General features: G+C 33.7%; 2 protein-coding genes across 4 annotated transcripts in view; both read right to left on the bottom strand.

Moving 5' to 3' along the window:
- Nucleotides 1-1,905: 1,905 nt before the first annotated feature.
- LOC145279960 (uncharacterized) lies at nucleotides 1,906-14,222 on the bottom strand. 3 transcript variants are annotated; one of them, XM_080131561.1, is made up of 3 exons: nucleotides 14,081-14,222; nucleotides 9,770-9,824; nucleotides 1,906-3,547 (listed from the first exon to the last, which is right to left on the bottom strand). In XM_080131561.1, exon 3 carries the CDS (start codon nucleotides 3,100-3,102, stop codon nucleotides 2,314-2,316), a length of 789 nt encoding a protein of 262 aa, XP_079987687.1. In that variant the 5' UTR covers nucleotides 3,103-3,547; nucleotides 9,770-9,824; nucleotides 14,081-14,222; the 3' UTR covers nucleotides 1,906-2,313. The 3 variants fall into 3 exon arrangements, with proteins under 3 accessions (XP_079987687.1, XP_079987686.1, XP_079987685.1); XM_080131560.1 differs by lacking the exon at nucleotides 9,770-9,824; XM_080131559.1 differs by lacking the exons at nucleotides 9,770-9,824; nucleotides 14,081-14,222 and adding an exon at nucleotides 12,866-14,018.
- A 7,612-nt stretch (nucleotides 14,223-21,834) lies between these two features.
- LOC145280347 (uncharacterized) overlaps nucleotides 21,835-26,211 on the bottom strand; it is a 165,442-nt gene continuing 161,065 nt past the window's right edge. Inside the window, exon 12 of the mRNA XM_080132118.1 lies at nucleotides 21,835-24,732. Within this exon, the coding sequence (XP_079988244.1) occupies nucleotides 23,902-24,732 (831 nt within the window). The 3' untranslated portion in view covers nucleotides 21,835-23,901. The remainder of the gene's footprint in view (nucleotides 24,733-26,211) is intronic.

The raw sequence follows: 26,211 nt of genomic DNA, 5'->3' as shown, positions 1-26,211 counted from the left end.
ACAAAGACCACCACCACTGGGATGCAGCCTATGTGATCATCAGGTCATGAGGTGGTGTAGCAGAATTGAACAACAATCCATTGGTTTTGCAGAGTTGACAAAATAGGATTCACAAAAGAACCGCCATCATTCAAATCTTGAATCTGTCCAGTACAAAGAAAAGAGAGATATGCAAATTGTGGTACTGCCGTGATTAAAAGTGACTGCATATAAGGATGTTTTTTGCGAGACAGAACGTAATTGTGATTGTGTGAAGACAAAGAAGAAGAAGAAGAAGAAGAAGAAGAAGAAGAAGAAGAAGAAGAAGAAGAAAAGATTGCTTTGCTCACTTGGATTCATTTTTGTACGTGTCAGTCGGGAAAAAAGAACGGATTCTTTTGTGCACAAAACGGTATTAACATTAATTTTAAAACTTCAAGAACATAGCTTCTTGTGCAGTTGTGTTGTATATTAAATTTGTTGGAAAAAGTGAGGATATATTTTTTAAATACTGTTTTATTGTATTTAAATAATTTAAAGGTGATCCTGCTATGTGGCCAGAGAAAATGGAAAGATCTTGTATTGGCTATTTATTACAAAAAGGTTCACCTAAGATTACTTTGAAAAGCTTCCCAAAAAATAAGAGTGGTAGGCATTTCTCCAAAGTGAATTGCAAACGAAAGTTGAGCAATAGTGAAAGTATTTTGTGTCCTTGGTTGATATACTCTGCGTCAGCAGATAAGTTATTGTTTCTACTGGCACCTACTAGGAAAACAAAAACCTTCTTTGTACGGCTAACAGAACATTAATAATCGCATGGACATTTAGATGCCATGACTAGTTGCTGTGAAGCTGGAGCAAATAACAGGGTGTGAAAAAACTCAACATGAAATGCTTTATAATAAGATTAACCATTGGAATCAAGTTTTTTTTAAGATTATTTGAGATTTCATTTCTAGAGGAGCGCAAATCTAGCTTTCAGATGATCCATTGACAGAAATTTAGAACGTGAATTTATTGGGTTTAGTAGAATTACTTGCAAAGTTTGATCCAGTAATAGGTACACATCTCCGACCTGTTACAACTGCAGAAATTTATGATCATAGCTGGAGAAAAGGATTCAAAACAAGCTCGTTACTGTTGTAGGAGATGCTGTTGTGGATGCTATCTTTCGAGACATCAAGAATTCAATGTAATATAAGATTGTACTCCAGACATTATTCACAAAGAGTAAATGTAGTTAACGATCTGGTATCAGATGGGATCAACGTGGAAGAGTGTGTAGCTGTACATGAATGTTTCATTAAGTTTCGTCCTTTGGAAAGTAAATTAAATGTTCATAATATTCATGAACAAGATTATGATAATGGTGCCAACATAACAGGCGCTCATTTTGGAATTCAAAAAAGTTTTTGAATATTAAGCAGGGCATTTTTAACCCATGTGCATGTCATAACTACAATCTGATTGTAACAAACATGGCTAATTCGGTGAAGGGATGATTCAGTGTCAAATAAACGGTTCGTCATTATGGTCAAAGTTTTTATATTTTTAAAATTAATTCAATAAAGGAAAATATTTTTCTTAGAATGAAATTGAAATGAAAATTATTGATAGAAAAAATTAAACTTGATTTAAAAAAACTTATAAATAACCATGTTTACCTAAATTATAACACAAAACAAACGACAATAATCAGTCATCAACAACAGGATTATATTTTCAGTTTTTCTTAATTAAAATCTTTCTTATATTTTCAAGTTTTTAATTATTAAAAAAGTAATTAGAAAATAATTAACCAAAAAAGTTTTGCAAAAACATATTTCCATTAAAACACTTAAATTGATATAAACATTTAAAACTTTGAATCATGTTTATTTAAAACACAAGACAAAACAGACAATACTTAGTCATCAAGAAGATATTTTCATATGTTTTTCTTAATTTAAAAAATATGTAAAATTAACCATGTTTATTTAAAACACAATACAAAAACCAACAACATTCGATCATCAAGAACGAGATCATATTTACATATTGTTTTTCTTAATTAAAAAAGAATGGTGCTTCTACAAATGTTACTATGTTATTTTTAAATAGTATTTTCAAGTAAAATTGAAGTTTCATGATATCGTTTTATTAAATGTTAGGTGAAAGTACAGAATACTTACAAAACATTGGATTTTTTAAAAGTATTGTTTAATGTATGTTCTTATATATGTTTTTCCTACTGAAAGAAACCACAATCTAAAAGACTATGGTTTCTCTCCAGCATGTTCATACATATGTTGCAACATATGATCTTCCCTTCTAAAAAAGAGTCACTTCTTAAGGTTATGGTTTGACTCCATTATGGGCTTGCAAATGTTTCAACATACTTTGTTTCTGTGTAAAAGCAGAACCACAAACTCTACAAGAAAATGGTTTCTCGCCAGTATGTGTTCGCATATGTCGCAACATATTTTCATTACAAGTAAAAGATGACTCACATATTTCACAAGAATATGGTTTCTCTCCAGTATGTGTTCGCATATGTCGCACCATACTTTGTTTCCTTGCAAATGAACAGCCACATACTTCACAAGAATATGGTTTCTCTCCAGTATGCATTCGCATATGTAGCAACATATCATATTTCTGTGCAAAAGAAGAGCTGCATATTTCACAAGAATATGGTTTCTCTCCAGTGTGTGTTCGCATATGATTTAACATATGGTGTCTATGTCTAAAACCAGAACCACATATTTCACAAGAATATGGTTTCTCTCCAGTATGTGTTCGCATATGTTGCAACATATTTTGTTTTATTGTAAAAAGGGAGCCACATACGTTACAAGAATATGGTTTCTCTCCAGTATGTGTTCGCATATGTTGCAACATATTTTGTTTTATTGTAAAAGAAGAACCACATACTTCACAGGAATATGGTTTCTCTCCTGTATGTTTTCGTATATGTTGCAACATGTGACCCTTCTGAGTAAAGGAATGGCCACATACACCACAAGAATATGGCTTTTCTCCAGTATGTGTTCGCATATGAATAGTCATATTGTGTTTTGTAAAAACAGAACCACATATTTCACAAGAATGTGAATTCTTTCCAGCATCACATTTATAGCTCATTGTTCATATTTTTATTACAGTCTGATGCTCTGAATGTGTTATATTACTCTTTTATGTGAAAAACGAAATGATATATGAATTATTCAATTTTTATAATCATTATAGATTGAAAATTCAGTTATATAAATATTTTAGTGCATTACTTATATGCAAACATGTATATAAGGCGCATGCATTTGTGGTAACCTACTAAATAAGATTAATAAGAGAAAAATCACTATACAGTTGAAAAGCAAATGCTTTGTCTAATATATCATCATAAAATCTGATTTGACCAAATATAGTTCACAGTGATGATTTCTCTCGTTTTAGGTAATTCATATAAAATGTTAGTAAAATTTTTAGATATATTTTTGCAAGACACTTCTATATTTCAAGTCACCAAAAGAATGTAGATCAATTCAAATCCAATGAAACTTGTTTTTTCTCATAAATGACAGACATTCTGAAAAATTAAAAGAAAAACACCAAAAAGATATTAATTTCATACATATTCTGAAAAATTGAAACAAAAAATCCAAAAGATATTAATTTCATACATATTCTGAAAAATTAAAACAAAAAATCAAAAATATATTAATTTTATACATATTCTGAAATATTAACACAAAACAATCAAAAAGATATTAATTTTATAGATATTCTGCAAAATTAAAACAAAAAAAATCAAAAAAGATATTAATTTTATATATATTCTGAAAAATTAAAAGAAATAACAAGATAAATTTCAAAAAAAGGTGTTACTCTTATACATATTTTGCATAATTTAAACAATTACAAAATATTTTTTAAATTCACCATCATATTTTATAAGAAATAAAGTTTTGTTTATAATGGTTTAGAAACAGTGGACATAATATTTTAATTTCCTCATTTAATTTATTTTTTTAAAATGAGTTTTTGCGTAAAGAAATGTTTAGTAACTTAATGAGACTCGTTTTCTAATTTACAGTTGAAGAGTGACTTTAAATCAATTATGGTTGTAAAATTAAAGTGACCAAACATGAAAGAATTATCCTCACGAATATTACAAACTATCTTATCATTAAAAGCACTTTTATGAATAACTAATGTCAGAGAATACCCAAGCCAGTCCGATATTAGATTACTTAGGAAAATGGAGTTCATGTGTCAGTGGTGCTTGATGACCAGATCTTATGCGAAAACAGGTTTTGCCAGCAGTTAAGCGAGGAAAAGAGGATGTTTGATGGTTTTATATATACTGTTTGCTAGGATGCAAGAGGCAAGTCTTGCAAATGTATTCTTTTCATCAATAAGTGGGTCTGAGAAAAGTTGAAAAACATTGTAACAGAAGCCATTCTGGAATGTAATGTACAAGACACTTCAAGATTGCCATAACTATAAGAAAACTGGATTTCGGATCTACAATTGAATTCTGTTTATAGTATATTAATTCTGAGCATAATCGATGGAAAAGTGAGAAAACTAAAATCCTCAAAGCGGAAAAGTTTGGTATTGGTGTAAATAGATATAAGGATGCGCACTACCTCACCCTAGTCAATTGTGCGACTAGGTTTTTAGGCTACTGATTCTGCTGCACTGATTAAGTGTCTCATTTCTATTATAACAGACCAGTAATCAACCACAAGTTTTCAGACAAACAACAGCACTGGCATTTAACAATAGGACATCCAAAAGGTTTGAAAAGTTTGAAAAAAGAAAAGTATGACATTTTCATTTTCATACAAACTTTCAATTGGCGAACAATCCACAGACCTTACACTAAGAAGTAATACATTGGCTTCATTTATTGGTACGAAGTCATACCTAATTTTGGTTCTCACAAGTGTTCAACAGAGTGAGGCATCCAGGTCTTCTTCATAAACCTTGATGTTATGGTATTGGTGATGAAGTTCTTGATAATGTTAGGTCTATTTTCTGATTGAAGCTTGTGAGTAACACATATACAACTTTTTACATTCATCTTGCTCTCCTTTCTTCAAATCACTCGACCCCTACAAACTTCCTTCCCTGCTCCTTGTTTTTCTGGCTATACCCCTTGACAGAAATTAAAATGTAATGTGAACATTTAACTACCAATACCCTATTTCAAATGCCCCTATAAATCCGACCTCTAATCTCAGTAGTCTCCTACGTCTATGGCATAATTCTTTGTTTGAGATTAAATGAAAAATGTCTATAAAATAGTATCAAAATTTATTACATTTTTCATACATTTGAAACACTTAAAAACTATTCAGTATTACCTCAATGTGTCACTTACAATATGAATATTAGGTAATTTTCTTAATGATGCACAAAATCATTGTATATGTATGTAAGGGAATTAGGGAAACAGCACCAGTTGTAGCTACACTGATGAGTGGTTTCCCTTGGCTTGAGAAGCAAATAGCTAACAACTGATTCAAGAAAGCACTTTCTCCCATACAGTGGGTCGAAACCCATGTGAGAGAAAGCATGCAATCTCACAGAGTAGAACACATTTATCTTCCATGTTAGATACAAGCCTTACATTGGTGGAAGATATACATCCTATCAATGATAGCAGTCGCCACTCAGTGGGTGAGTTATAAACATTTGTATTGCTCTGTTATGTTGTATCATTTGTGCGAATTGCATTTGTCAATGTATTAATGTTGTAGACCCGTGCTAGGCCATTAAAGTGGTATGAGAGGAACGTGTTCGTAGCATGTGGTTAAATGGTATGAATGTCTCCATTTAGTTTCTGAAACCAGTGATATTCATAGGACTGGTTGATTCGACATAGTTCTGAAATAGGGATGATTAGTACCTCACAACTATTAATAAATGTCTATATTTGGACTTGGTTTTGTCTAGTTAGTTATTATACGCAATTTATGCTTGTAAAGTATTTTCTGTTTCAGGTTAATTTATTTAACTATTTGATAGCAATACACCCAACGTGTAGTAGTTTGGTATTTTACTTTCAAGAGGAAAGAAAGCATACATTGCTAGTAAATGTACAAGTAGAATGTTTTCTTGATGTTTTCTATTTTTTAAATACCACAAATTATATTCATTTCAGTGAAATGTTCATAAAGTTTGTGGTGTTCAAATAAATTAATCTTAAAGAAATCTGCAATAAAAACTTAGGAAATTCTAATAGTTATTAAAAATAATAAACACTAAATATGTTTACAAATTCAGATAATTACCTGTTAATCATAAGTTGTTTAACACCAAAGCTCCGTTTTCTTTTAAGGTCATGAAGCTATTGATGAGATTTTTTACCATAGATATATATATATAGTTAAGATCTTCTGGTATAAATCTGTAAACTAATAAATTATATAACTAATGTTTTAGAAATGCCGCAGGAGTTTTGAAGTTTTATTGTTAAAATTTTTTTTATAATATTCTAATTTTCTTTGTATGCTCTAAACAAAAAACAATAAGATTTCATGTGGTTTTACCTGACTATAAGTAGAAATCTAAAGTAAAATAATACGAGATCAAAAAATTGAAGTCCAAATTAAATTACTTATTTTACACTGAAGTGAAAAACTACTGAATTACTTCAAATACTTAGAAAATTACAAAAATTAAGAAGAGAAAGAAAATCATTAGGTTGAAATTATACTTGCAACTTTATATCTTCGTATGATAAAAAACATAACTTGATATTTAATAAGTAAAAATATTAGCGAGCTGTTAAAGTTGTGTTCTTTGAGCAATATGTGAAAGTTGTCTGTTCTTGTCTGGTTTATGCTGACGTGATATTTAAGGTTTTTAATAACTCTGAGTTTTCTCCCTTTGACTGTTTATAACAAAAAGTGTATGGCGTGTGTGCTCTCTCTCTCCCTCTCTTCGTTTGTAATTATGTAAATAAAACAAACGTGTCTCTCTGCATCTTTGTGTAAAACTACAAATACATGTTAAGAGTTAATTGATTTGTTTTCTTTTGTCAACCGTTCATATGACTTCCTATACATATTTTATTTCAAAGAAGATAGATGTTTTTCACAATTAACAAAGGTTAATAATTAACCCACATAGGCCATGCGCCCAGCATTGACATATCAACGATAACAAAAAAAAAAGGATTTAAACAGGTTTGAAAATTGTTTTTTACCATCAACTTAAGGTTAGTCACTATACTACAGATTTTATTGCAATACAACTAGCTCAGATGGTATATTAGGCTCACTAAAGGTACAGACTAAAAAGTTGGAATCAGTAAACCTGAAACAATTGCAAAAAATAAAATTAGCAATTGAATCAGAATGTTTTCAAATACTACAGTAAATTTTGTATGATTAAATAACTCAAGTGTTATTTATTCTGCACTTCAAATCACCAATTTCTCGGTTAAATTTGAGACTGTTGTCAAAACTTCCGACTTCCAACCGCAACAATCTTTCCACCTGACTTCCACACATCTGTGTAAGTAACACGCCTTCTCTCAACTCGCCTCATGCTCACTTCACATTCGCTTTTATAGACAAGTCTCATTTGCATAAACATTCACAGTCACGTGATTATTCGCCATAAAACAGTCTCACCATGTTAGTTTTTCCTTTCTTTCCCTTTCATTTCGTTCCACGACCGACCTTGTGAATCATGCACCCGTGCTAGTCAAGTAAGTCATGCGTTTCCCTATATGTTGAAAAGATTAGGCACAAGGACAGAACCTTATGAGAATCCAAACATGTAGAGTTTCATGTTTTTATCATACATAAAACTATATTTTTTGAGTAGTATGCTCTTAAGTTTGTGGTGTTAAAATAAATTTACCTTAAAGAAATCTGCAATAAAAAAAAAATAAACTCATGGAATTATAATAATCATTAAAGAAATAATTAACATAAAGATTTTTTTTTCAAATTCGGATAATTTCCGGTTATTCAACAATTCATTAACATGAAAGGTGTCTATTTTCTGTAAAGGTCAGAAAGCTATTGATGCGATTCTTTAACTATAGATGTATGCAGTTGAGATTTTCTGAAATAAGTCTATAAAATAATAAATCAGATAATTAGTGTTTTACATAATGAAAAGCCATGAGAAGTATTGAATTCTCCTTATTAAAATTATATTAAATTTTCACGCAAATCCCATGTGTCACTTCACATATTTCATCTGCCACTGTGGTAATTCTATGATCTACATGGTAGTCATGAAATAATTGTTAGTCTTAATTAGTCTTTGGAAACAAAGTAGGGTTCTGTTGCTATTTTTAAGGAATTCTCACATAGACATCTCTCCAGATATGGGGGAAGGTACATTGTCAATCAATTTGTACAGCATTGCTAGAAAGATGATCTAATATCTCAGTGATTTGTGACATGCATTATTTAGTATCGGGCGAGTGATTTTTGCATGGCACAATCCAGTGCAAACTTCAGCTCAGAATGTGGTGTAGCTGCGTGAATGCTGGTAGTTTTTTGCCAGCTAGAGATAACTTACAACATAAAATTCCTTTCTTATAAAAAATATAAAAATATTATTTTATTTCTAATCCCATGTGTGCATGATGAAGCTTTAGATGAAGACCAGAAGCAAGAGGAGGCAGATTCAACAGCAATCTCGTCTAGACTTTTCATATCTATCTGTGTAAGTATACTTTGATGATTATGTTTCAGTTTGAAGAAATATGGTATAAAAAAATTATGGGGTGTTCATTCGCACCTGACCTCCATAGAATGGAAATATGTCACAAAGTTTAACAAGGTTTGTTAATATAGATCCACAGAATATTGTGATAAGTGTTTCAGTGTGAACAGGTATGGTATAATAAATTATGGGGTCTATTTTATTTTTACTTTCATCATATTTTGCTTTGGTTGTGATACCCCCAAATTCGAAGCTATCTTTTTACAACCCTTCCTTTTCATAACCTATCATACTTTCATAAATCAGAATCCATTTTCTAGGCTGCTTTTGAACCCAGTCAACAACGGGTACTTTTGCTAGTATATATATATATATATATAATTGTACAGAAGCACAGAAGTTCAGAAAAATATTGGTACCGTCGGTTTCAAGCCCAACATAAATGGAATCAGTTAATAGTAACACGTAAATAATGTTTGACTCTCGTCAGCCATGTTGTTTCTTGTTACGATTAACTGGTTCCTTTATGTTGGGCTTTAAACCGACGGTACCAATGTTTTTATGAACTTCTGTACAATTAAATAAATAAATATTAAGCTCTTATATCGAAAAAATTTTTCTTTGTAATCGAGCACTTTCTTGGAATTCTTTCCCAAAAAAACAGAAAACAAATATATATATATATATATATATATATATATATATATATATATATATATATATATATATATATATATATATACATACATATATGACATGTTCTCTAACAGGTGTTCCAACCTTACCAGCTGTGGGCGAGTTAATTACTTGACTTATTCACCTACAGCGACATCAGTTTTGATAGTTTCACCCCCAATTTTTCAATGTGTTTTAACTATGTGTGGTTGTGTGCGTGTGTGCACAGTTTCAACATGCAACAAGTATTTAGTAGCAGAGTAACAGTGTTTAAACAGCTGTGCGCAAGATTTAAGTTTAGCATACCCCTAATTGAATTTGTAAATTTTACAAGCAAGTTGTTCATGGTAGCAACTTTTTCCTTTATCTTCTTGAAGTGCACATTGGAGGATGAATTCTTTTCCAATGTGACACCTAGACAGACACAAAAACTGACCTTTTGTAGTTCATGGTCATTCCAGGTAATCTTGTACTTCCTGGTTGCATCATGGCTGTTAAGATATAATGTGAAGCCCTGTTTCATTACTGGATTAGTGTTGAGTGCATTGTTTCCTTTTATGGTAACTTCTAAAATCTAATCGAATTCATCTTTGAAAATCTAAAATAAGTTATATTCCAGGAAAAAAAAAAAAACAGTACCTATGCAGAATATGCACTGTGATATTTTTTAGAAATGATTTTCAAATTAAATTCAATTTTTATGGTATATTTTGTTTATTAAATTGTTAGGTGAAAGTACAGAATAGATTTTATAAAATCCCCTGTCTCAAAGTTAAAATGGGCTTTTTAAATAATAATGTTATTATGTCAGCATTGCCCGTATTCTGCATAAGTACATAGAAAAGTAATTTCCGCATGTTTGAAGGCAAATTTAAATAACTGAAAAAGGTATAAAAATAACTGTTTTATCAAACGCAAACAAAAAAAAACAAAGATAAATTGTGTTGTAGAATTAAGAGTAAAAAAAAAAATCCGGGTTTACTAATGTATCCTTTATGAAAAAAATATTTTGATATACACCTTTTACACCTCAAATTAAAAAAGCACAACTTCAAATTAAAAAACACAACTTCAAATTAAAAAAACTAAACTTCAAATTAAAAAACATAACTTCAAATTAAAAAAAGACAACATCAAATTAAATAAACCCAAGTTCAATTTAAAAGCACGTGACATTATGTTAGAATTATTCATACTCAAACTTTGTAAGGTAATTTGCATAACATCACTTATGCAAATTACCCACTATTACTTGTAGTTGCTCGCAACAATAAAAAAAGAAAAGTTTCTAACAATTAACATTACAATAATTTAAAATATGGAAAATAACAATGGATCTCCGGTAGTTGTGCGATCAAGTAGAGGAGTCAAGAGAGGCACAGTACGTGGTCAGTACAAACGCAATCGAAATTCTCCTAAGCGTCGGATTCTGGAAGCCGCTCGAAATAGCAGGGACTGGACAACTGTCGCAGAGAACTGTGGGATAAATAGGAACACCGCGTACGCCTGGGTGAATAAACAGGCCAAGGGGCAAGACGTGGAGGATAAGCCGCGGGGTGGAAGGCGACATGGGAAAGTGAATCCGGACATGGTCAACAACATGCTTGATATAATCGGAGAAGATCCTACCATCACTCTCAAGGAGTTGGCCTTGAAGATTTCGGAGATGCATGGAATCAACCCCCCAATCAGCGTTACTACCATAAATAACCATCTCGATGGTAGACTCTTCACTGTAAAACGGGTTCACAAGCAAGCCGAGAATGTCAACACTCCGGAGAATAAGGTAAAACGTCGTATCTATGTAGAAAGGGTTATGGCCGCATTGGGAGCTGGTAAACATGTGGTGTATTTGGATGAGTCAAACGTGAACTTATTTTGTACTCGGACCGTTGGACGATCCGCGAGGGGCCAGAGAGTGGTGCTACATGTTCCAGGCTCGAAAGGTCCAAATATTCACATGGTTGCTGGTATTAGTCAACAGGGACTCATCAACTTCACCCGCAGGCGTGGCGCCTACAAGCACCCGGATGTCAACCAATGGGTTGCAGAACTACTCAATTCTGTCTTCGCAATGGGATATGATGCCGGACAGGTAGCCTTGGTAATTGACAACGCCCCGTGCCATTCCCGAGTGGAACAACTACACGACCAGGCAGCTTTTGCAGAAGTGGAGTTTATTCGCTTGCCTCCATACAGCCCGGCTCTCAACCCCATCGAAATGGCCTGGTCAGCCATCAAAGCCGTCATCAAGAGGGATCTACCGAGCGTTATACATGTGCCACAACCGGAAGATATCACAAAAGTGGAGCACCGTCTTCGTCTTGTGGAGACCGCCATCGACCGAGCCTACCAAGTGGTAACTCCTGCCATGTCTCAGGCATTCTGTAATCGGGTTCAACGCCAGGGAAGAGGACCTCCCTGTTGGAGAATAAATGGTTTATCTATCATGTAATAAAATTTTAATTTAATTTGAACTTGGATTTTTTTAATTTGAAGTTGTGTATTTTAATTTGAAGTTTAGTTTTTTAAATTTGAAGTTGTGTTTTTTAATTTGAAGTTGTGTTTTTTTAATTTGAACTTTAGTTTTTTTAATTTGAGGTGTAAAAGATGTAGATGACATAAATTTACTTAACATTACGTAATATGTTTATTTTTTGTGATCTTTTAAGCAATAGCGGGATGGATGAGGTGGGGCCAAATAGCTAAATAACTCATATATACAAATTATTGTGTTTGGACCATTATATTGAAACCTAAGCTATGTATCCCAACTGCTTATGGTTTCCTATCTCAAAAACGTCCACATGGCACTCGTAAACAAAACAAAACAAAAAAAAAACTATTTTAAAAAATGACTATAAACAATTGTATAAAATTATCGGTCTTTGTTTACATACAAACTTGGGGGTGGTATTTAATTCTCTCCCGCTGCAAGGACTGTGACACCTGGGCCAGAAAGTGGGATTGAAAAGTCAGCGCCCCCAGGCCCCCCTCCCCCGAGGAGGATCACTCTGACCTGCAAAAAGTGCCTGGCATCCCTGTCGGCATTCCCTATAAGGGCACCTCAGGCGATTTGCAATAAACTAACACCTTCCTAAAGAGGGAAGGAAAAGCCTGGGAAGGTGAACCTTCCAGAAAACTAAACAGAAGCAGAATTGACTGGGTCATTACATGAATGGTCTAATCTCTGTGAATTTTTGAGGCCGAGGATGCAAACTGGGGGCATTGACTCGACTCACTTTTATATCAAAATCAAAGGGAATCATAATGGTTCAGACGTGCTCTTGTAGGAAAAAAACAACACATAAAAGCATTTAACTGGTGCTTATGCACTTACGTTACCGTGCTATTTTAAATAGTATTTTAAGGTTAAATTCAAATGTTACAATATTTTTTTAAGTGAAAGTACAGAATAATTACAACCCCCATACTCTCCTCATGTTAAGAATGGTTTTCTAAATAATAACCACATTATTTCAGCACTGTAACATAAGTGCATGAGTGGCAATTAAATTCAAACAATACTTACCTTTTGTTTGACAAATTCCTTTCAAGACAAGAAAAAAAAAACGATTATAAGATGTGTTAAAACGAACGAAGTTTGGAGAAAAATTAGCTAAGTTTGGAGAAAAATCACCGAAGATTTCCAAGGGGGATAAATAGCGTGTAACTATTGCGAATTTTTTAAATAAATTGTGCGTTTTTTCTTGTTTTTTATGTCACGTGTTCCCAAAGAGATATGGTGATGGTTTTTTTTGGGGGGGGGTACGATGAGGTCGATAATGTTTTTAATAATGCGGTCACAAAAAGTTAGTAGATATCATTGACTTTTGGGGGGGGGGTGTTTAGACAGAGGCGACGGTCGATTTTGAAAATATGTCCTTGTAAGTAAAAATATCACTTACTTAATTGTCATGTCAAAAATATCCAAATATTACAAAAATTCATCAAGTAGAAACTTTATAGTTGAAAGCAATTTTTTTTAAAAAATGGAAGGAAATTGCATTTTTTGTAGATGTTATAATAGAGACGGTAAGATTTCAAATACAAGGGACGTAACTCAGAGGCTACAATGTTGGCCACCTTTGAATGGCGACCAGGTACGGGCAAAATGAATGCTGATGCTCAAAATGTATAAACGTTATTGTAGTAATAATTGAGTGTTACTGCAGTCACGGAGGTGGGCTGCCTGCATGTGCGAACTCGAAACTCGAGCAATGGGAGACGAAGGCGACAAATCAGGTTCGATCGCGCATTAATTTGCATAAATGAGATAATATAAGGCCGGAAGTTAAGACGTTTGAGGAGAGTCGAGCCGTTGAGTTCTCGAGAACCGGATTGAACGTAGTTAGAGCGGAGAATGTCGCTGAGAATCCAGTTCAGGGTTTGTTTGTTTTTTTCTATTAGACCCCTCCCTTTACTTAAAAATTCATCAAAAATCAGGAAATTAACCAATTTTAATTAAATTTTCAGTATTTATAAAATAATGATCCGGAATATGATGAACTCATTATTTTTATTAAAATCTTGGTGGAAATGTATTGTTTTGTGTAAACAAAAAATACATTTACTAAAGTTATGGTTTTCTGTAGTAAAAAAAAAAAATGGAAGAACTTAGTTTTCCTTTTTTTTATGAAAATAAAGCATCGTAAATTATAACAATTTTTGGTGCAAGTCTATAAGTGGGCCACAAGTAATCTTTTTTACTATAAAAATCTGAAAAAAATCTGTATAATGTACGTACTTGTTACTGCATGAAAATGTCATATTCCAAAAATCACGTAAATCGATCAAGAAGTTTTTTTTTTTATTTAAGAAAATCAAATATTATCGAACGATTCATCGAAGAAAAGGCCAAGCACCATGTTGTTTGAGAGATAACGCAACTAACGACCCCTGGCGGAAATATTGGTCAACAAGGGCAGTACATGCAGATCATCGAATATTTCATCAATCAAGTACTTTTTTTTTTTTAAGAAAATCAAATTTTACGATTTTTAGGGATAATAAATTGACTTCTTTTAATAAAGAGAATGTGGAAAACACTAGTTTTTTTTTTTTTTCGTCTGAAAACAATAAGCGAAGTACTTCTTTTTTTTTTTTTTTTAATTTTACGATTTTTAGGGATAAGAGAATGTGTCTTTTAATAAAGTTAATACGGAGGGCAGACCATCGACTATTTTTAGTTTTTTTTTTTTTTTTTTAATGTCGAAAACTCTTTTTGGGTTTATATTACTGTACACATAGATTCGAAAAAGTTGTCAGAAAAACAAATATATAATAAATAAATGTTATCAAAGGCAAGATAAATTAGTTTTCTACATAACTGGATAATTTTCTAGCGTTTTTATTTAATGTAACACTGTTTATTTTGCTCGAAGACATACAGTGTTTACCAATGTATTGGAAAATTTAAAATGACGCCCGACTCTCTCTTTCACACGGTAAGTTTGGGAAAAGGGGTTATAAATAAAAAAAAAACTAAACAAAATACAGTTAAAAAGTCGCTATATGTTACCGTGACATAGGGTGACATTTATTCGGTGGGTTTTCAACAGTATTTTGTATATTTTTTTATTTTTAACTAATTTTCCCGAACATACCGTGTTCAACAGAGAAGCCGGCGCAAGTTAAAATTTTCCAATACATCGGTAAATGCTGTATGTGTTTCGAACTGAATAAACATGTTACATTAAATAAAAACACTAAAAAATTATTCAGTTAAGTAGAAAAGTAACTTATCTTGCCTTTAATAACATTTATTTGTTTTTTGACAACTTTTTAAAATCTATGTGTACAGTAATACAAACTCAAAGACACATTCCCTTTATTAAAAGAAGTCAATTTATTTATTATCCCTAGAAATCGTAAAAATTGATTTTCTTAAAAAAATAATAAAAAGTACTTTATTGATAAAATATTCGATGCTCTGCATGTACTGCCCTTGTTGACCAATATTTCCGCCAGGGCTCGTTAGTTGCATTATCTCTCAAAACACATGGCGCTTGGCTTTTTCTTCGATGAATCGTCCGATAATATTTGATTTTCTTAAATAAATAAAAAAACTACTTGATCGATTTACGTGATTTTTGAAATATGACATTTTCATGCAGTAACAAGTACGTACATTAAACAGATTTTTTCAGATTTTTATAGTAAAAAAGATTACTTGTGGCCCATTTATAGACTTGCACCGTCTGTATCAATGAATTCGATATAACTCGAAGAAAAATGAATTTCTCTAACTACCGATATTACCATTGAATTAAGCATTGTTTATTTAATAATTTCACACAAAAAAAATTATAATAGCAAAGATATTTCTTTTTTTTTTTTTTCTTAATTACAGATTTCGCATAATTTTTATATGCAAGATTTTACTAATTTCCTTGCTCGCATGAATGTGAAACTTTCGGCGTAACAATTTTTACATAATCTCGAACAATAAGTTTTAAAAAAATTAATTTAAAAACAGGAACATAAAAAAAATAATTATGTTTCATGTGTGAGGATGTCCACGGATAAAATGTAACATAAAACCAGTCGTTGTGTTTACTCGGCAACCATCTTTATTTAGTACCCTTCTTACACCGGTCACCTCCAAGGGGCGTTACTTCAAACGGTGTAACACCTGTTGCTGTTCATGCAACATCTTCCCTTTTCTCAAAGAAAGGAGAACACAAACAACAAAAAAACGTCTGAACAGAATTAAAATAAAATATATATAAAAAAGTGACCTACGCATTCATTGGGCAGACTAACCTCCTGCCTAACAGGGATTATTCTGCCCTTCCGTACTTTAATTCGTATAGTCCCTGAATCTCACAGGATCTTTCACTACTCTTCCCGACCGTGTTGTCCATAGGCTTGCTTTTGTTTGGGGCTTGATATCATTGGGGGTGGTGTCGGGTTAACTCCCTCTCCTAATTCACCTTCATACCCAGGCTGGCCTGTGTCATCTCTCTCTTCTATGCTGTTACCTTCATTCCTGACTATTTCGCTCTGCACTCCGCACGGCTGGTGAATCAACGATGTAAGTGAAGGTGCTTCTGCAGTTTTTTCCAACTCGACCCTATTCCATCCCCATTCACTTTTACATTGTATGACCGCTCATCCAGTCTCTCCCATACCATTGCCTTCTTCCACTCTCTCTGACCCTTTATGTGGGGTTTCATCTGTACTACATCTCCAGGGTGTAACGGTTGAAGTGGTTTCACTTTGATTAAAAAACTGTTCTTGTCTCCTGCTGTCTCGTTTAACACACTGTTTGAGGGTTTTGGCCAATTCTGGTATGAGTAACTCCTCTTTAGTTGGGAGAAGGGTTTTTTGTTCTCCTTCACATCAGCTTCTGAGCTGGTGATAAGAGACCCTTAGATGGTGTATTCCTATGATCTAACATTGCTAGGTATGGATCAGCCTTATCCTCCATCGCTTTCCGGAAAAGGTTCTTTGGCATTTTTACTGCATATCCCACTTTCCCATTCGCCTTGCTATTATATGGACTGACAGGTGTATGTATAAAACACCACATTTTAGCAAAGGTGGAAAATTCCTGGCTGCTAAACTGAGGCCCATTATCAGTTACCACCTGATCTGGTATTCCATGTCGTGCAAAATGATGTTTCAGTTTGGTTACTACTGTCTTAGCTTCTGTATTTTGAGGATGATCAATTTCCCAGAAGTTTGTCTCTATCTGTAAACTTAAACAGGTCCACTCCCACTTTCGCCCAGGGTTTGTCAAGAACTTCATGAGCCATTAATTGTTCGGCTGGATTGGCTACTTCGTATTTTTTGCATGTGAGGCATTTTGAAACATAGTCTCTGATCTCACTGTTCATGTTTGGCCAATACAAACATTCTCTTGCCCTTCTGCAACATCCTTCTATTCCTAGGTGTGTAGAATGCAGCTTCTCCTTCAGTATAGCCCGCTGGGTAATTGGAACCACTACACGATTACCCCTGAAAATCAACCCATCTTGTACAGTCATTTCATTTTTTATACCAAAAAAACGGTCTAACCTCTGGGTCAAGATGTATTTTTCCGTTTGGCCATCCCTCCACAATTATTTGCTGCAACTGCTGCATGCTTCGGTCTTCTTTTGTGGCTGAGCGCAGTTCAAGCAGCCTCCTCTCTGTTACAGGAATGTATTCAGCTTCCTTGACATCATCTTCATTGTCCATATCTTCGCTGTTCACTCTGTAGATATATGCTCTTGATAGCGTGTCTGCAAGGAACATCTTTCTACCTGGATGGTACAGAACGGTACCATCGTAAGCCTGTAATCGCATCAGCATGTTTTGCAGTCGTTTGGAGCATTTTCCCAACTCTTTTTTTATGATAGCTTCTAATGGCCTATGATCGGTCAGTACTGTTATCTGTCAACCAAACGTATATTGATGAAACCATTCGGTAGCATAGACTACTGCTAGCAGTTCTTTTTCAATTTGCGCATATCGGGTTTCTGTGTCAGTCAGTGCACGGCTGATATAGGCTAGAGGTTGACTTTCCTGTAGTAGTGCAGCCTCCATACCCTTCTCACTTGCATCACATTGAATGACCAAAGGTTTGTTGGGTTCATAGTATCTCAATACTGGTGCCTCACTCACTAACCTTTTAATTTTTTCAAAAGCTCTTTCATGAATTTGGGACCACGTCCATGGCACATCTGCCTTCACTAAATTCCGAATTGGGGCCATCATGTCGGAAATATGTGGCAGAAACTTTGCCAAGTAGTTCACAAATCCAGCCAATCTTTGCATGCCTTTAACATCTGTTGGGCATGGCATCTCTTTTATAGCTTTTACCTTCCCAGGATCAGGAAGTAACCCATCACTGGTTATCGTGTGACCTAGGAAAGATATAGATGTTTGTTGTAGGTTCAATTTCCCAGCATTCAATCGAATCCCACAATCACGGCATCTCTGCAACAGTTTTCTCAGTCTTTTGTCATGATCAGCTGTTGCTTCCTCCATTGTTTTACCTTTCCCAATCACCAAAAGATCATCTGCTTTGTTGATCACACCCTCTAAATCCCATACATTGTTAAAGAGGGCCTTTTGAAATATCCCTGGAGCTGGAGTAATTCCAAATGGTAAAACCTTCCACTGAAACCGACCAAATGATGTGGTAACTGTAGTCAAACGACTGCTGACTTCATCCAATTTCAAATGCCAAAATCCATCTCGTAAATCCAGGGTGGAAAATACTTTGGTGTCAGCCAGTTCTGACAGCAAATCATTCAATGTAGGTAGTTGGAAATGTCCCCTTTTCAAAGCTTTATTTAGTGGTCTTGGGTCTGTGCAAATCCTTAGATTTCCATTTTTCTTCATCACCAATGCCAATGCACTTACCCATGGAGTTGGCTCACTTACTGCTTCAATAACTTTCTTTTTAACCAGTTTCTCCAATTCAACTTTTAATTTGTCTTTCAGTGCGACTGGTACTCTTCATGCTGCAGCTACATTTGGTGTTACTGCTGTATCCACCTCCAAATGTACCGCTCCAGGTAACTGACCCAATTCCTCCTTAAATACATCTCTGAACTCGTTTATAATGCTGTGAGAGTGCTGGCTGCTGGATTCATCCACTTGGGAAATTTTGGCTTTCATTTTGAACTGGTCCTGGTTGATTGTGTGTGATGAGTGCCATCTTCTGAATTGCATTTGCTCCCAGTAAAGTATGGAAATGCTCTTTTCCAATGACAAACTTAACTGCATATTTTTGTCCAGTTTTGGGGTTTATCATTTTGACTCGACACTCTCCCAATGGCTTCACTTCTGTTCCATTCCACATGACCAGTGTCTTATTTGAAGGCTCCAGTGTTTTCCCCATTACATGCTTCTCATTCAGTATGTTTACTGATGCTCCACTGTCAAGCTGAAAAATAATTGGCTTTCCTTTCACCATCATGTCGGCTTTTATCACCTCATGATTCACAGCGTTAACTTTTTCTTTTTTTATTGTTACACTGTCTGCCCATAGTCTGAAGAACTACTACTGTCATCTTGATGGTAATCTGCATTTCGCAGAAAAATGATTTTTTCCATTACAGTTGTAGCATGTCTTGCCAAATGCAGGACATACTTCCTTGTTCGGTCCATGTTGCAGTGTACACACTCGGCATTCTCTCACAGTTTTTTCCCCTGGCTTTTTCTTGTGTCTGAACTCCACTCGGTTCACTCTCTCAGGCCTTAGGATACTGGCTTGTAACGCAGCATTTTCAGACAGCTTACAAATGTCTATATATCTTTGTAAATCCAGCTGTCTTGTTTTAAGTAACTCAGCTTGTGTCTGAGAGTTACGTATTCCCAGCACTACTTGATCTCTGAGTACTGAGGAAACGCAATTGTCACAAAAATTGCAAATTTTTACTAACGTCTGAAGTGCCGTAATAACAGATTCCATGGTCTCCGTTTCTCCTTGCTTTCTCGTGTGAAAAACATAACGCTCGTAAGTTTCATTTTTTTCCCTATAGCATATTTATCAAACGCCTGAATAATTTCCGTAGGCGTTCTTTCATCTTCAGGCGTTGAAAAGTGAAACCTGTAGTACACTTTCAAATCATCATCCCCTAACGTATGAAGCAAAAGTGGAGTTTGATATTGTATCGACTGGGTTGTCAGATACGTAATAATAGCATAATTATGCCATTTCAGCTAAAATAGCTTCCAATTCTCTGTCAACTTCTGCTCCATACAAAGAGGTGGCGGTGGTCTTATGCCAGCTACCCGTCTGTTTATTGCACTCATGTCTCCTTCCGACATTTTTTTTCTTAACCACCTCGTGGCGTCGTAATTTTCACACTGAAAAATTAAACGTTACTTATCTGTTTTTATTTTCTTTTTCTGCTACCTTTCCACCGTTTTGTTTTTTCTTCTCTTTATTGTACATCCCAACGCTATCACCATGTTTCAAGTGTGAGGATGCCCACGGATAAAATATAACATAAAACCAATCGTTGTGTTTAGTCGACAACCATCTTTATTAGTACTCTTCTTACACTGCTCACCCCCAAGGGGCGTTACTCCAAACGGTGTAACACCTGTTGCTGTTCATGCAATAGTGTGTAGTTCAGCTTCTTCGAGTTCCTACGAGGTTATGAACTCCTCTGTTCTAACCTAAAACATAAAGGTTTTCATGTGAATTTGTATAAAAAAGACTATTTGAATTTTTCTGCTTTTTTTGTTCTAATATGTGTTTCCTGGAGTTCTGACCATACATTGTGGTATGTGTATATATAAAGAAAAAATTTTTTGTATTGTAAATTTTACAGGTGTCATCCAACTGTAGATTGACTGCCATTTCCTGTTGGGGGAGAATGTTGGAATTTTTTTTGTACCAATAATGGTGCATTCCTCCCTGTTTACATTTATTTTTTATCTGGTTCTTATATATGATTTTTTGTGTTTTGTATCCTTTATGATTTTTAGTTTCGTATATTTTGGGTTTGTACGAAACTCCCTTTAATTTGGAGAAAAGAGAAATGCTAGCTTTGTAATGATGTCATGAGCCCAGCGCGTATTTCGTTCTCTTTTTGAAATTCTACTGACGTGGACAGTGAATGTGTTGTTCATTGCCCGGCGCTGAAAATGGAATTTTGATGAGCCTCCTTCAAAGAAGAAAACCCGGCAAGAAATTAATACCCAGCTCTGACGAGACAGACTTCTGAAAATTAACTATGTGGCTATGGTTTTGCGCGTATTTTACAAGGAGTGAAATTATTTTAAAGAAAATACCTTTTACGTGACAAGGAATTTTGGAATGTCCTATCTGGACAAGCGACGAGGTCTTGCTCCTGAAATTCATGTGTGTCTCTACGGTTTGCATGCGAACATGGAGGGAAAGAAAATTCTAAAAGAACTTTAAACAAGAAAAAGAAAAAGGCACGTGCCTGAATGGCTTTCAATTGTGAGTACCCTCCTAAAATTAATTTCATATGCGAGTGTGATTAGGCGATACCATTTTGTATTTTATTATTGTATTCGATAATGGATACACACGACATCTTATAAGAACCAGTGTTGTTATTTTTTTCATTACATGTTACTTTCTTCATAATATGTCACCTTGGCGTTTCATAAGTGAAATGCCCGCAAAGGGAAAAATTTGCAACTTATTGTAAATAATGTTTCTTCTTCGTTTCAAATCAAGACATTTATATTTTATTCTTTACCCCTCCCCCTCTTTTGTTTCATGCGTTTTTTTTTCAGCTTAGTTACTTTAGCGTCAAATTTATCTGGAAGCAAGATAAGTTCCGACAAAGTTACATTCTTTTGTGAATTTCCGTGTTTTGCATTTAAATGTTCTCAAAGTGAACATTTGCTTTTAAAGATGGATGGATTGTAGCATTTTATGTAATGTTACCATATTTAATAAAAATATTTATTGGGATTTGTTTTGTCACCGCTTTGTAACACTTTATTCTATTTATTTTTTTGTTTTGTTTTGTATAAATACAACTACAAACCAGAATGAAAAATTGAAGAAACGAAAACTACTTTTTCTTTTACACATGTTTATTTCAAATTTGATATGATGAAACAAAACTGTAAAAATAGCATAAAAGTTTTTTCGGTACTTATGCAGTTTTGTTGCCTCATTTCTCCCACTTTTCACAAGTATTTCAGACCAGATGTCGGTAAGAATTGGGATATGTCCATGTAGAAACGTGATGAAGACCAAAAACCCATATAACGCGAAATAGTTGCTAATATATTTTAAGGAGAAAATAATTAAATTAACTGGTAATGTTAAACGCTTATTTTAACAAGAAAATGAAAACAAAGTAAAAGAATTTAAACAATATATGAAAAAAAAATTTTTTTTTTTAGTAGATGTCTTTTTATAAAACCTTTTGATTAATTTTTTGGGTTTGTATTACTGTACACAGATTCGAAAAAGTTGTTAAAAAACAAATATATAACAAATAAATGTTATCAAAGGCAAGATAAGTTACTTTTCTACATAAACGGATAACTTTTAGTGTTTTTATTTAAGGTAACATGTTTATTCAGCTCGAAAATATATACAATGTTTACCGATGTATTTGAAAATTGCAAATGGCGGGGCGGGGCACTATCTGGTAAAGACGGTAAGCTTGGGAAAATGAGTTAAAACTAAAAATCTAACAAAAATATTGTTAGAAACTCGCTGAATGTATGTTACCATGACATTAATTTGTATATTATATAGCGGTCGGTTTTTAACAATATTTTTTCCTTTTTTTTTAGTTTTAACTCGTTTTCCCAAACTTACGGTGTTCACCAGAGAGTGCTGCTCAGTCATATGCAATTTTCAAATATATCGGTAAACATTGTATGTTTTTCGAGCTGATAAACATGTTACATTAAATAAACACACAAAAAAATTATCCAGTTAGGTAGAAAAGTAACTTATCTTACCTTCCGTAACATTTATTTGTTATATATTTGTTTTTTGATAACTTTTTCGGATCAATGTGTACCGTAATTTCTTTTTTATTTATTGTTGTTTGCGGACCATTGTTGTCTTTTTTTCGGGGGGAGGGACATTGTTATGAATTTTTTCTTGTTATTACTTTTTTGCCAATGGTTAGTGATCATGTTTATGTTTTTTCTTTGTTTTGTTTTTATTTTTTAATGATATTAGTCACAATGCAATATATCCGGAAAATATAACATAAATTGTGTTATCATTTTATCTATGTTGAACAGATTTCATTGAAATTACATTCATATATTTACACAGAAGGATTATTCGATACGGTAATACATTTGTTTATATATTAGAATAACTTCACATTAGATTGTATTTCATTTTACTTTTGTCAAAGTTCTCAGAAATCAAGGAGCCTCTTTTCTTTGGACTAACAACTGATCTCTATATGAGATGCATGGATATATAAATATTCCATTAAAGTTCTTTATCTCTCAAGCACTCAATTAGTAAAAAGTGGAAAACATTATTATTTCTCTCCAATCGACCATTTAAATATTATTGTATACCTTTCTTGTTGTCTCTTTGGTCTTGGATTCCAGGATAACAATTCATCTAGTCTACTTCAATAATTTCTTAAGGTAACACTACTTAGAGAAATTTCACAATTCCTCATAAAAGCCAGTGTGAGTTTATCATACCGAGAAGATCTTATTTGGGACGTGAATACTATGTTATTTTGAATATTAAGTCAAGGTTTATTTGTAGGGAAAAGTATGCTCATGCCAAATTGTCCTGATAAAACTCTAGAGAGAGAGAGCTTAGAGACTCGAGGATAGTGTCTTGTAGGTATTCAAGTTCTCTGCAGTAGGCATTCAAGTTTCCTTTGATAGGCATTCAAATTCTCTGCAGTAGGCATTCAAGTTCAAGTTCTCCCCAGTAAGTCTTCAACTTCCTTCAAATTCAAATTTGCTCCAGTAGGCATTCAAATACTCTCCAGTAAGCATTCAAGTTTTCGCCTGTAGGCATTCAAGTTTTCTCCCATAGGTATTAAACTTCCCTCTGGTAGGCATTCAAGTTCCCTTAGGTAGTCATTAAAGTTCTTTACAACAGGCATCAAATACTCTCCAGCAAGTATTCAAGTTCTCTCCTTAGATAGTGTGTGTCCTCATATGATTGTGCAGAGAAGAATTTTGTGAGAATTTAGAGCCACACACTTCACAAGTATAAGGTTTCTCACCAGTGTGTTTTCGCATATGAGTATTTAAATAGCTTTTTCGCACAAAAGCCCAACCACACACTTCACATCCATAAGGTTTCTCGCCACTGTGTATTCGCATGTGCATATTCAATTCGCTTTTTCTGAAGAAAGCCGTGGTGCACACGTCACAAGAATAAGGTCTCACACCAGTGTGCTTCAGAAGGTGAATGTTCAGCTGGTCTTTCCTCCAAAATGCCGACGGACACGTTCTACAGGCATATGGCTTTTCCCCGCTGTGTATTGGCATGTGGAAATTCAATTGGTATTTTTGTGAAAACGATTTGCCGCATGTCTCACAGACGTAAGGTTTCTCGCCAGTGTGAGTTCTCATGTGCGTTTTAAAACTTGATCTTTGTGAAAAGGCTGAGTCACAAAGTTCACATGCATATGGTTTCTCGCCAGTGTGTGTTCGTACGTGAATTATTAAGTCAGATTCTTGTGTAAATGCAGAGGAACACACCTCACAAGAAAAGGGTTTTTCGCCAGTGTGTTTTTGCAAGTGTCTTTTCAGTTGCACACTTCTTGTGAAAGCTGAGCCACACATTTCACAGATGTAAGGTTTTTCGCCCGTGTGCTCTCGCATGTGTCTTTTTAAATTTGTTCTCCTTGAATACGATGAGCCGCACACTTCACAAGAATAAGGTTTATTGATCGTATCCATTTGTATAACGTTTTGTAAATAAAGAATCCAGAAGAAGAATAGATCTATTTTCGTATATATTCAGAAAAAGAATTTTTGAAGACTTTGATTTTGGTCAATTGTTCCTGTAAAACAAATAAGATATATTAAGTTAATAAAAGCATAATTAAAAATATATGTGAACATTTTTTCTAAAGAAAGTCTTAAGAAACAGAATATTTCTATTTTGTCGTATATGTTAGGGAAACATTTTTAATTGACTTTGGTCAATTATTCTTTATTTGTTTAAACAAATAAGAGATATAAAATTAATAAAAGCATAATAAAAATATAAGTGGACATGTTTTGTAAATAGTCTTCAATAGAAGAATAGTTCTATGTCGTAAATGTTCAGAAAGTTTTTTTTAAACTTTGATTTTGGTCAATTCTTCCTGTAAAACAAATATCATCATAATCATCATCATCAAGTCCGTCAGGCTTGACGATGACTAGTTGGGGCTTAAGTGTTTTATCCTTCGGGACAGGACTTTCCACCTTGGCTCGTAATTTGCTTGCGTGTTTTAGGTGTAGTATCTGTTGCGCATCAGATAAACAGCCTCTGAACCTCCAATGCTCATTTCCATTTCACTTTTCACGATCTCATGACAAAAACAAATAAGAGTCATTAAGTTAAGAAACATAATAAAATATATATATGAATATGTTTTGTGAATAAATCTCCAGAAGAAGAATATTTATGATCAAAAAAAAGTTTTTAAAAAACTTAGATTTTTGTCAATTGTTCCCATAGTCAGTTAATAAAAAACATAATAAAACTGTATGTGGACAGGTTTTTGTAAATAAAGAATCCAGAAGAAGAATAGATCTATTTTCGTATATGTTCAGAAAAAAATTTAAAAACTTGGATTTTGGTCAGCTGTTCCTGTAAAACAAGTAAGAGATTTAAAGTTAATAAAATCATAACAAAAAATATACATGGACATGTTTTGTAAAGTCTTCAAAATAAAACTATTTCTATTTAGTATGTGTTCAGAAAAAAGACGTTGTCTTTGGTCAATTGTTCCTGTAAATTAAATAAGAGATATTAAGTTAATAAAAGCATAATCTGTAATATAAATCTCACCTGTCTGTTTAAATGTATGTATGTATGTTTCGCAAAAACTTTCGACAGTGGAGATGGATTCTGACAAGATCGGTATCATTTTTAAGCTTGATATCTCAGATGATAAATATTGAAAAATTGACGAAAAACATTAATTCCTTCAGCCATTTTGCACAAGGACGGGTTGATTTTTTTCACCGACATTTTAGTAAGTCACCGTCATCATTGAATTGATTTGGTTAATTTCAACGCTTTTGACTTTTGCTCGCGTTATGGAGACATCGCTAAGATATCAGATTTTCTTTCACTTTTTTTTCTGCCTTTGCGGCACAGGTTTGAGCCTGCCTGCCTACTACATCTTTTGTTATTGTCTTTTTGCTCAACACACACACCTCAAACATCCAGACAACGCCAGATACTCAGGCTAGTAAAGAATATATGTGGAGAAAAATATTTTA

This window comes from Euprymna scolopes, chromosome 7 (assembly GCF_053919585.1).
Source record: "Euprymna scolopes isolate OS-2025 chromosome 7, ASM5391958v1, whole genome shotgun sequence".
In the NCBI taxonomy this organism is placed as follows: domain Eukaryota; kingdom Metazoa; phylum Mollusca; class Cephalopoda; order Sepiida; family Sepiolidae; genus Euprymna; species Euprymna scolopes.
Note: the sequence above shows the minus strand (reverse complement) of the source record. Positions and strands in the feature narration are given on the sequence as shown.